This window comes from Anolis carolinensis, chromosome 6, assembly GCF_035594765.1.
Source record: "Anolis carolinensis isolate JA03-04 chromosome 6, rAnoCar3.1.pri, whole genome shotgun sequence".
In the NCBI taxonomy this organism is placed as follows: domain Eukaryota; kingdom Metazoa; phylum Chordata; class Lepidosauria; order Squamata; family Dactyloidae; genus Anolis; species Anolis carolinensis.
Genome location: NC_085846.1, coordinates 11,472,149 through 11,484,687, shown reverse-complemented (window position 1 = coordinate 11,484,687; position 12,539 = coordinate 11,472,149). Strand labels below are relative to the sequence as shown.

At 44.7% G+C, this 12,539-nt stretch overlaps 1 protein-coding gene across 1 annotated transcript; it reads right to left on the bottom strand.

The window, feature by feature from the left end:
• Nucleotides 1–9,699: 9,699 nt before the first annotated feature.
• LOC103279559 (ribonuclease) lies at nucleotides 9,700–12,032 on the bottom strand. Its single transcript, XM_008115381.2, has 2 exons — nucleotides 11,826–12,032; nucleotides 9,700–10,487 (listed from the first exon to the last, which is right to left on the bottom strand). Exon 2 carries the CDS (start codon nucleotides 10,456–10,458, stop codon nucleotides 10,045–10,047), a length of 414 nt encoding a protein of 137 aa, XP_008113588.1. The 5' UTR covers nucleotides 10,459–10,487; nucleotides 11,826–12,032; the 3' UTR covers nucleotides 9,700–10,044.
• Nucleotides 12,033–12,539: the final 507 nt, after the last annotated feature.

Genomic DNA, 12,539 nt, shown 5'->3' with positions numbered 1-12,539 from the left:
CTCTCAGCTCGTAACAGTGAATGAGAAATTAGATCATCTCCTCAAAGGAATTTTGTTACTGGTAAACACCACTAGACTACAGGATGTTCCTGGGGAGGATAATAATAATACTGGTTATGATCTAAAGGAGGCCAGTTGTCCTTCAGATTTGGTGAGAGAGGTAGAACTTGGGCTCCAAAAGGGTAGTAAGGAGCTAAGATTAGAAAATGACGAGGTTGAGGGAGGGAATGATTTGTTTGTTGGTCAAACTGTTCAAAGGAGGGAAGGTATGGATCTAGATTTGGCAGCGGTGAAGCTGATAACTAATTCTCCGTTGGAGGGGGATTTCTCTCCTCCATACGTAGAGGATTACTATGAACATCTTGTACAGACGAAACAGCTGGCTTTTCAAATTGAAGACTCTATATTGAACAGGGGTAGATGGACCTCGGAAAGAGTGATCCAGAGGTCCTTGGGTCAAATTCTTTCAAGGAGCCTGACGACAGTCAAGATAAAGATGATCACTTGGCTCCATAAGGGCTACCAATCACATGATCGCTCTTTACGCCTTATCTTCACTTTTGAGGATAAGTCTATAACAGAGGAATTATGGGCCCTTAGATTCCGGCTGCTCTCATGGGGCATTACCATTAGAAGAGTATTTGTGGACCCCGTGATTCGCCCTTTGGTGGCCAACCTATCTTTACACACTCAACCATCTGTTAGGCCCAGAGATAATAGGATGTGTAGTCCTCAGCATAGGCTCCCCCCTTTAGAAAAGTCTCAATTAGAGACTCTGGCCCAATCATTTTCCGTACCAGACCAGCAACTTTCACCCTCTTCAACCTCACTACGTTTTTCCAGTAGGCCCCATTTATCCCCTTCTTTTGAAGTAAAGTTAGATGGTGTGTCTAGTAACCTTTTGGATCCAGGGAGCTGACTAGATTCTCTTAAGGATGCTCCAATTGAGCCAGACTCCTTGGAGGGTGGGGAACAGGCGGGGGGTGGCTCCATCGAGGTCGTGTGGGGGAGGAGGGGGAATTGCTGTCAACGAATTTCCAGGGAGAAGCGCAACAGGGTTCTTGCGACCCTGGAGAAGGATAGGTGTGGTAGCCTCCATGGTAGCCCCTCCCGGCTGAAGGTCCTGCTGTTTAATGCCAGATCCGTCAAAGGTAAATCATCTATTATCCAGGATCTAATCATGGATGAACATGCGGATCTGGCCTGCATCACCGAAACCTGGTTGGATGATCTGGGTGGGGTTAGTCTTACCCAGCTTTGTCCTCCGGGTTTCGGGGTGCATCAGCAGGCCAGGCCAGGAGGGCGGGGAGGTGGGGTTGCGGTGGTCTTTAGGCAGTCCATCGCCCTGGTCAGATGCGTGGCTTTGCAATCGGTCGGGTTTGAGTGTCTCCACTTGAAGGTGGGTACCCGGGACAGTTTGGGGATTCTGCTGGTGTACCGTCCACCCCGCGACACAGCAGTCTCCCTGCCTGAGCTAGCAGAGGTGGTTTCTAGTGTGGTGTTGGGTTCCCAGCGCCTGTTGGTGCTGGGCGACTTCAACATTCACGCTGAGACCACCTTGACAGGTGCAGCTCAGGAATTCATGGCCGCCATGACGACCATGGGTCTGTCCCAAATAATATCGGGTCCCACTCATCAAGCTGGACATACACTCGACCTGGTTTTTGTTGCGGGCGACGGTTTGGTCGGAGTGGAAGAGCAAATTATTCTTCCATTGTCATGGTCCGACCACTATCTGATCAGTTTAAGACTAACCGTCTCTTCCAACCTCCGCAGGGGTGGTGGACCAATTAAGATGGTCCGCCCCAGGAGACTTATGGATCCTGAGAGATTCCTGAGGTCTCTTGGGGATCTGTCTACCATGGAAGCTGACGATCCTGTCAATGCCCTGGTCACTCGTTATAATGGCGAGTTGTCCAGGGCAATAGACACGATCGCTCCTGAGCGTCCCCTCTCGCTGCGTGGAGTTGCCCCAGCTCCCTGGTTTACTGGGGAGCTGGCAGAGATGAAACGTGCAAGAAGGAGACTAGAGTGCCGCTGGCGGACAACTCGTGACGTATCTGACCGAGCACGGTCTAGAGCCGCTATTAGGGCCTATTCCGCGGCATTGCAGGCAGCCAGGAAAGTTTTCTCGACTGCCCGCATCGCGTCTGCAACAAATAGATCTTCAGAGTTGTTTCGAGTTGTTGGGGAGCTCCTCCACCCTCCTCAGGTCGGGGGAGCACCCGACATCTCGTCAACTCGGTGTAGCGAGTTCGCTCACCATTTTGCAGACAAAGTCGCTCAGATTCGTTCCGACTTAGACGCCGGCCCTGATGCATTGCCAGGTGAGGTAACCGAGGCATCTGTCTGTTCGATCTTGTGGGATTCGTTTCGGCTTGTGCAGCCTGATGATGTGGACAAGATTCTTGGAGCGGTGAGGGCGACCACCTGTGCCCTTGACCCTTGCCCATCTTGGCTCTTAAAACAAGCCAGTGGAGGGCTAGTTGATTGGTTTGTGAGAATAATCAATGCCTCTTTGGAGCAGGGCATATTTCCATCTGGCCTAAAACAAGCTGTGGTGAGGCCTGTTTTGAAGAAAGCCTCCTTGGATCCGGCTAACCTCAGTAACTACAGACCAATCTCTAACCTTCCATTCTTGGGCAAGGTCTTGGAGCGGGTGGTTGCCTCTCAGCTCCAGGGATTCTTGGAAGATACGGATTTTCTGGACCAATCACAGTCTGGTTTCAGACCTGGCTACAGTACTGAGACGGCTTTGGTCGCCTTGGTGGATGACCTCCGCAGAGAGCTGGACAGGGGGGTGTGACCCTGCTGGTTCTCTTGGACATCTCAGCGGCTTTCGATACCATCGACCATGGTATCCTTCTGGGACGTCTCTCCGGGATGGGCCTTGGGGGTACTGTTCTGCAGTGGCTCCAGTCCTTCCTAGAGGGCCGTTCCCAGTTGGTGAAGCTGGGGGACACCTGCTCGGACCCCTGGCCTTTGACCTGTGGGGTCCCGCAAGGTTCCATTTTGTCCCCCATGCTTTTTAATATCTACATGAAACCGCTGGGTGAGGTCATCCAGAGTTTTGGAGTGCAATGCCATCTCTACGCGGATGACACCCAACTCTACTACTCCTTTCCACCTAATTCCAAGGAAGCCCCTCGGATACTGGACCAGTGTCTGGCCGCTGTATTGGCCTGGATGAGGGCGAACAAGCTGAAGCTCAATCCTGACAAGACAGAGGTCCTCCAGGTCAGTCGTACGTCTGATCGGGGTATTGGGTGGCAACCTGTGCTTGACGGGGTTGTACTCCCCCTGAAGGCGCAGGTCCGCAGCTTGGGGGTCCTCCTGGACTCTGCGCTGACACTTGAGGCCCAGGTGTCGGCCGTGGCTGGGAGGGCCTTTGCACAACTAAAACTTGTGCGCCAGCTGCGACCATACCTCGAGAAGTCAGATCTGACCATGGTGGTCCATGCCTTAGTTACCTCTAGACTGGATTACTGCAATGCGCTCTACGTGGGGCTGCCTTTGAAGACGGCTCGGAAACTACAACTAGTACAACGATCGGCAGCCAGGTTTCTAACTGGGGCAGATTACAGGGCGCGCTCAACGCCGCTGTTTAAAGAGCTCCACTGGCTGCCATTTATTTTCCGAGCCCAATTCAAGGTGCAGGTTATCACCTACAAAGCCCTAAACGGTTTGGGACCCACCTACCTTCGAGACCGCATTTCCCCCTATGAACCCGCACGACCTCTTCGCTCGTCGGGGGAGGCCCTCCTCTCGCTTCCACCAACTTCGCAGTTGCGGTTGGTGGGGACGAGGGAGAGGGCCTTCTCCGCCGTGGCCCCCCGGCTGTGGAACTCGCTCCCCAGGGAGATTAGGCAGGCCCCTACCCTACTTTCTTTCAGGAAGAGCCTGAAAACTTGGCTATTCCAGAAGGCCTTCGTTGACTGATCCTTGTGGGATCATGTTATTTACCTATTAAGCAGTAGACCCTCTGGATTGTTTTTAGGATTCATTCAGCACTTTAAGTATTACACCTGCTGTATAATTATCCCTCCCTGATAACTTGATATTGCTTTGCACCTTGGCCTGGATCTTTTGACCCAAATCGGGATTTTAATATTATTGTGTATATTGACTTTTATGACTGTTTTTAATCATGTTGAAGTTTTACTGCTCGGTTTAATGTTTTATCTGATTTGTGCTGTCGTGTCTGGGCATGGCCCCATGTAAGCCGCCCCGAGTCCCTCCGGGGAGATGGGGCGGGATATAAGAATAAAATTATTATTATTATTATTATTATTATTATTATTATTATTATTATTATTAAGGTAAAAAACAAAACAAAACAATTTCAGGCATTGGGCGGCATTTGGTGCTCGACTGTAGCCCCTGCAAGCCTGCAGCCTGGTGACGAATCAGCAGAGGGGAATGGCTACTGTTCCCCTCTGCCATTCATTTCACTGTTTCTTTTGTTTCCATGGGATTGTACTGTTCTATGCAATCCAAATTGACGAAATGGTACAAAACCATGAATGAAACAGGTGAATCAGGATTCAAGCCCTCTCTGCAAACCATCTCTGCAAATGACAGCACACTGCCTACATAGCTTTGTGAGGAAATGAATTCATTCTGGGTTTTCTTCTCTCCTTCCAATGCCACATCATTTGGAATTCAGATGGAGAGAGGGCTATTATTTACACTATGTAACAAAATTTGACATTTTTCCTGTTCTTGGTTTGAAAGTGTTTTTTCCTGTTTAATTATGTGGTACTTACTTTGAAAACAGTTGCTATATTCCAGAAGCTTTGTTTTTGTGGCTGCCACATACTAGGTTGAATTGGTTAAGACTCTATGATATATTCATTTAAAAGCTATAGCAAAATGTGCTACAGGATGTCCCATCAAAGAATTATTTCAATTTTCTCATGGATGTCTTTCACATTTAGAGAGAAGAAGTGAATCTGTTAATGCACACATCCCTGTCAAAATATATTTTGATTATAATAAAGCCATACAAATATAAAATAATACTATCAACAGTAATAATAGTTAATTATTTGTTTATTTAATCCTTCAGGGATCCCTGTGAAGACATAGTGACCTCAGGGGTCCCCGGATCCCAGACTCAGAGCCACTGGCCTACAGGGTTTACACATAACACCTCTATTCCATCCATTGGGTCTAAGAAAATCTTCAAAAGCAGTTTTTTTTCCTGAATGTGAAATCAGTGGGTGTATATCAGGCATGGGCAAACTTCGGCCCTCCAATAGTTTTGGATTTCAACTCCCATAATTCCTAACAGCCAAAACACATGGAGGGACGAAGTTAGCCCATGCCTGGTGTATATGGTTGCTGATCAATTCGTTCATAACACATTTTGCTGAATGAGGAAATAATCTGCATAATGTACATACGCAAAGTGTCCCAAGAATGTACACATACACACCCTTGAACAGCTAATATAATAGATATGGTTATTATTACTTGAAGGCTAAGTAAATACTTTCATCTTAAAGAATAACATTGAAGAATGATTATGATTTCACCAGAGTTACAAATTTCCAAAGTTACATTATTTGTTTATGTAAAGTGGTCAAAGTTTATGTAACATTGTCGAAGCACAGTTTCAAACCTCACTTAAAGGTTCTCTTAAAGTTTTAGAATAATTATCTACTATCAGAATCTTTAATCCTAGTAATGGTGTGTGCTTTATATAAAATGCCTAAAAATGTTTTTCCAGACATCCAAGCCGTTAAGGATAGATACATTTTTGGGGGGAAATACTGATGTTAAGTCCAGTCGTGATCGACTCTGGGGGTTGGTGCTCATCTCCATTTCTAAGCTGAAGAGCCGGCGTTGTCCATAGACACCTCCAAGGTCATGTGGCCGGCATGACTGCATGGAGCGCTGTTACCTTTCTGCCGGAGCGGTACCTGTTGATCTACTCACATTTGCATGTTTTTGAACTGCTAGGTTGGGAGGAGCTGGGGCTAACAGTGGGCGCTCATTCCGCTCCCGGGATTTGAACCTGGGACCTTTTTGGGTCCACAAGTTCAGTACCTCAGCGCTTTAACACACTCTGCCACCAGGGGCACAAGCGTAGCAATAGCTTTAGTCACTTCCAGCATTTTGGATGTTCATAATAGAGAACATGTTAATCTAAATTAATGGTTTAGAATTAACAGGAGGTATGAGTAAAAGACCTGGAAACAGCTTCCAGAACAGAGTGGGGAGAAGAACACTGGAAAGCAGAGCAAGTAGGCCAGAGTGGACAGTTACAGATTCTAAGGAGAAGAGTGGGAGGACAAGCTCAATATTGGCAGGACACAGCAACAGGAGGTTTCTCACCCCCTCGATGGATTGTCACCTTGACGTGGTGAGGGGGCTTGTGTGTTCCAATGAACCTGCGTGCACAACCACTGGAGTCATGCACTCCCAGAAGTGGCCACAGGGGGGGATCCAGACCAAGAACAATCCGAAGACCCAAAGACCTCAATGGCGGAGCAGGCGGAAGATAACATGGTACATGTTACAATGGCTGTTAAGGCGGAAGAAGGCTGCAACAGACTGAGAAGCCACTCTCATTGTGTTAATCACACCACTGCTGGGACCTCAATTTGTGAAGACTGTGTGTTGACCGGCCATGCACTGACCTCCACACATTAAAAAAAATCACGCACAGGCGTCTTCCAAGAAATGGAGGACCATCATCCTCGAACTACGAGGGATCGCCTAAGAAGTAAGTGTTTCTCAACCTGGGGGTCGGGACCCCTGGGGGGGGGTCTCGAGGGGCTTCAGAGGAGTCACCAAAGACCATCAGAAAAGACATATTTCTGATGGTCTTAGGTGACCCCTTTGGCAGAGAAGGCTGATGATCTCTCCACCTGTCCTTTGGCCTAATTCTATCGTTGGTGGGGTTCAAGGGGCTTTTTGATTGGCGGTGAACTGTAAATCCCAGCAACTACAACTCCCAAATGTCAAAATCTATTTTCCCCAAACTCCACCAGTGTTCACATATGGGCATATTGAGTATTTGTGCCAAGTTTGGTCCAGATCCATTATTGTTTGAGTCCACAGTGCTCTCTGGATGTAAGTGAACTAAAACTCAAACTCAAAGTCAATGCCCACCAAACCCTTCTAATATTTTCTGTTGGTCATGGGAGGTCTGTGTGCCAAGTTTGGTTCAATTCCATTGTTGATGGATTTCAGAATGCTGTTTGATTGTATGTGAACAATAAATCCCAGCAACTACAATTCCCAAATGGCAAAATCAATCCCCCTCAACCCCACCAGTATTCAAATTTGGGCATATTGGGTATTCGTGTCAAATTTAGTTGAATGAATGAAAATCCATCCTGCATATTGGATATTTACATTACGATTTATAACAGTAGCAAAATTACAGTTATGAAGTAGCAACGAAAATAATTTTATGGTTGGGGGTCACCACAACATGAGGAACTGAATTAAGGGATAGTGGCATTAGGAAGGCTTGGGGCCAAGGCAAAATGAGCAAATACAACTCCATTTCAAGGCAAAGGACTATTAAGAAGCAATAGAATTTCTAAGATGCTAGCACCATCTACTGATGCCATCCTGTTGTAACAGCTCAGTTATAACGGATGAGCTGAGCTTGTATTAAATAGACTGAAGTCTGTTGGTTCTCTTGTTGTGTTACATAGTGCTGAAGTGAACTCGGACTGGGGAAAGTGATAAACCACTAACAAACCATATAATTCACTATCAAGAGTGGTCCATGGTTTTGTGCACAACATGCAGGTTGGGGGTTTTGACATCTCTCTCCTTGCGAAGACTGGAAGAGAGCAGTTACCGCTCTCTTTTCTGGGACAAAATAGGAAGAGAAGAATTGGGGAAAGGATAATTTATTTCTGATAAATTAGGAGTGAGCTGTGCTTTCAGGTACGTATTTTGAGGTTTGTCTGAGAAAGCAAATACTTTTCTTTTAATTAGTTAATTTTTCCAGAAAACAAACCAACAAATCTACAAACAAACAAAAGTAAACAGCGCAATACAAAATCCAGTCTTCTGAGCTTTGATGGTAAGAGCTCTTTGCAGTGGAATAAGTTGTCTTGGAACATGGTGGAGTCTCCTTTGGAGATTTTAAGGCAGAGGTTGGGTGGACATTTGTTGGGGGTGTTTTCATTCTGTGTTCCTGCATGGAGAATGGGATTGGACTAGATATCTCTTCTGGTCTCTTCCAGCTCTATGAATCTATAATTTCATATACAAAATATCTGGATGGTACTAGATTCAGGACGGAATGGGGATAGTACGAAGTGTCGGTAGTCACTAGTGTCATGTGGAACACACAGCAGCTTCTAGTGAGTATCTCAAGGTTTTGTGACTTTAAACCAGCTTTGCACAATTTCAACCAAAGTTAGGAGATACTCTGGGGTTTGCTTGAAATTTTGGGCATTCTAGACAGTTGGATTGGTCCAATTTGGGTGCCCCATTCTCATATATCACCAGAGGTGCCTACAAGGTCCAGGAGCTCAGGTGGTGCTCTATAGTTGGCTAGGAAATGTGGCAGCAGCTACACAGGCACAATCTATCCCAGTGGCTCTCAACCTGTGGGTCACCAGGTGTTTTGCCTACAACTCCCAAAAACCCCAGCCAGTTTGCCAGCTGTTAGGATTTCTAGAAGTTGAAGGCCAAAACATCTGGGGACCCACAGGTTGAGAACTACTTATCTATCCTTGTGCTAATGATGAATGCAAGGAAAGAGATATGTCCAGGCTAGACAGTGGATAAGGCCAAATCAGATCTGGAGCCCACTGTCCAGACAGTCCCAAAGCTGTGGGATACTCCAGAATTTTCTGCGGTCTCCAAAGTATTCCCTGACTTTTGCCCAAAGACTGCTTTTTATTTTCTTATGGCATTTCATGGATGTAAAATCTTTTCTTTTGAAGTAGTATCAGATAGAAGAGTGGGTTTATATCCATGAAGAAAGAAAGGTAAAGAAAGGTAAAAGAAAGATAAAGGTTTCCCCTGACATTAAGTCCAATCGTGACCGACTCTGGGGGTTGGTGCTCATCTCCATTTCTAAACCGAAGAGTCGGCATTGTCCAAGGTCATGTGGCTGGCATGACTGCATGGAGCGCCGTTACCTTCCCACCAGAGCGGTACCTATTAATCTACTCAGATTTGCATATTTTCGAACTGCTAGGTTGGCAGGAGCTGGGGCTAACAGCGGGTGCTCATTCTGCTCCCGGGATTTGAACCTGGGACCTTTTGGTCCGCAAGTTCAGCAGCTCAGTGCTTTTAACACACTGTGCCACCAGGGGCCCCATATCCATGAAAGCACATGCAAAAAAAACCCCAACCCTATATAAAGGTCATGGCACATTACTTGTTTCCTCCCCTTCCTTCCTCCTTTTTTATGCGTGAAATACTTTATATAGTCATTAATTTTCTTTTGTAGAAAAAGCTGTTTTTGTGCAAAAAATGCTGCTTTCTGTGCAAAACATGCATGTGCTAATGTTGTGCAAATTGCGTGAAGATTCTCCTTAGTCCAGAATTCTTCTCATTAAGATTCTTATTATGCGAAAACATGTGTGTGTGTGTGTTTTTTTTTTACTATTTTTCAAATATTTTCAAATGTTATTTCAATTTTTAGGTGAGAGCAGAGTGTACCATGTTACATAAAAAACACATGGAGACAGAAGAACACAGGAAACAACAATGAAGTAGATTGGTAATAGTTTTTGTTTATTGTATTACAGAAACTGGCCAGGAAACTGCAAACTCACTTTGAAAGGTATATTCTTGTATTCAAATAAACAATTATTATTGCTGTTTTAACACTAATTTAAAATCAACATTTGGCAATGTGCTGCATAGACTTAAATCAGAAATGAAACATCATCAGTCACCAAAATTAGATTTCAAGCTAAGGAGACCAGTTGCTACTAGGCACAGAATTATAATGAGCTCTGTATGAGTAAGAGGTGCTTTGCAAAAGAGCTGTTGAGAAGGTGGGATCACATCATAAGCCCTATCTCTTCCAGCTCCACATTTCCTTTCCCTCCACACTTAGGTATGGGCAATATAATGAACAGGGAGGCCTTTCTGGCAGGTAACCCGAATCTTCTTGATTTTTGTCTCCCCTTTGTACTTGCAGGAGAGCTTGTTGGAGCCATTCTGCAGGGTGCAGACTGTGATGGGGAAAAGGGTTTTGCTGGTCTGGTTCCCATCCAGGACTTTCCCTGTGGAATTGCAGATGTCAACCAGCTGCTGTTCAATAGCATGGATGAAAGTGTTGCCCTGCTGGCAGTTCAGGTTCCTGCGACTCATCATCAGGTTGCAATAAGTCTCGTCATTCTGATAGTCAGACTTCGGGTTGTCCAGGTGCCTTTTCAAGAAGTCGCTGTAGGATGTGCCTTCACTTCCTTGGAACAGAGCAGTGGCCACGAGGAAGGAAAGGAGAAGACACACCTTGAAAGACATGACTGATTCCTTGGGTGCTGGATGTGTACCTGAAAAGACAAAAAAATTGAGGTTGTAGTGAGAACATTTGAGAAACATAGGTTCTAGTATCTATTGAGCCATGAAAGCAGTGGTTAAAGCAGTGGAGTAAAATCGGAATTGGAGAAACCATGGAACTTTCCGGGCATGTTGTGTTAGAAAATTGGAGTTCAACCTAAGAGATCCAGGTTATATGCAATGAAGCCCCTGGGTGAAATCCCCCTCTTGCTCTGACTGTGCATGTCCTGCCTCATAGGTCTGATGCAATGATGAAATGGAGAGGAGAAGAAAGAATGGATAAAATAACTCTGGAACATAATAGAATAGTCTTAATCCAGGATCTCCTTTATCAAACTTTCCCAACACATTTTAATACGCTATCTGAATATTCTATTCACTTCTACCCCAGAACCATAATGGCTACACCAAACTAGATGAAAAAAGTAAACACTACATGAAAATCTATCCTCTTTTTGATTGCTCATAATAGGCAAAGTAGACTCAAGAAATTAATTTTCCCCTAGAATGTCCTGAGATTTGTAGATTGCTGAGGCACTTAAAGTTTGCCGCTGTAGTTCAAGGCAATGATTGCTTGCCTTGAGCTGACAAGCAGAAAATTCCAAATATTTCATAAACTACAAATCCCATCATTCTATAGCAGTGCTTCTTAAACTATGGGTTCTGGCCCCAAATGGAGTCCTCTAGCTCAATGTGAAAAAACTACCAACAGTTAAAGATTTCTGAAAGCCACCTAGACACTTAAACAAATCTGTTAGCAACAAAAAAAAAACAGTGTTTACAGTGATCACTGAAGAAAATGCATCAACTGTACTTCATAAAGAGGAAAATCAGCCTTTTTAGCCATCCTTGCAAAACTAAATCATTATCCATAAATGTTTGATTTTTAATCCCTATATACCTGGTTGAGGGATTCTGGCTGCTAGTAGATACATATTTCTAAACGAGGACTGAAAAAATAAATGGTATGTACAGCAAATCAAGCCTTTAGAAACCAAGATAACTTAAATTGTCATACTTTGAAAATATCACGAGAAAGCATAACTCACTAGAAAAGACGAGTTATGCTGGCTAAATTAGAAGGCAGCAGGGAAAGAGGAAAACTGCATTATAGTTGGATAGATTCAATCAAAAAAGTGTTTTCAAGACCTGAGCAGGGCTGTTGAGCATAGGCTATCTTGGAGGTCTCTAATTCATGGGGACTGTGGAGTTGATTATGACAGTTAACAACAAGTACCCAAAAGCTACACTCATTCCACTATCATACACATTAACTTCCTTTTATAGTAGTTTATGTAGAAACTGGACATGGCCCATGCTTCTCAACTCACCCAACTTTTTGGTTTAAAAAATCCTTTCCTTCTGGATTCCTTCAGGAAGACTGGCTCTTTCTGCTGACAGAGCCGAAGACCCAGAAAAGGACCTAGTTTCCTTCTTCCAGGGTTCCTATTATATACCACTTTCCTGGGAACAGCGGTGAGCCTGTGGCTGTATGAAGAACTTTCAGCCTTACTGTATCTTCCTCAATTTAGTAACTTTTCATGTGGTAACTTTCTGGTTAGGGTTACTGAGCTATATCATGTTAATAACTGGGCAGTTTTAAAATTAAAAATGAGCTTCATGAAATGAATATGGTTTGCCTTGTTTGTGTCAAAATACCAACTGTTGAAAGCTAATCAAGGCACATGCTCTCGAACATAAAAGAAAATTAGAGGGGGTTTTTCAGCTTATGTGGTTGTTCTCTGATAGACTGAACATTTTTTGGAAGAAATTTTGAAAAGATATCAGGAGATGTCTCAATTTTTTTTGTTCTTTCATCTTGGGCAACCAGGCAAGGCTGCCCTACTTCCTTCAATAGTGTTGTAATCCTCACCTGTTTGGACAGCCAAACCACCAACCGACTTCAGTTGAGACAGACCTGTGGAGAGGCCATGTTCCTTCATAGATACATTACAACAGCATGAGAGAATGGAAACTATCTTACAATAGGGCAGCATTCAACTGGATGGTTTACAGATGAGACCAGAGGCCTTTTCTGTCTTTCT

Bases quoted from the DNA above. Each gene is read 5' to 3' on its own strand.
- LOC103279559 (XM_008115381.2), bottom strand. From the start codon at position 10,458: ATGTCTTTCAAGGTGTGTCTTCTCCTTTCCTTCCTCGTGGCCACTGCT.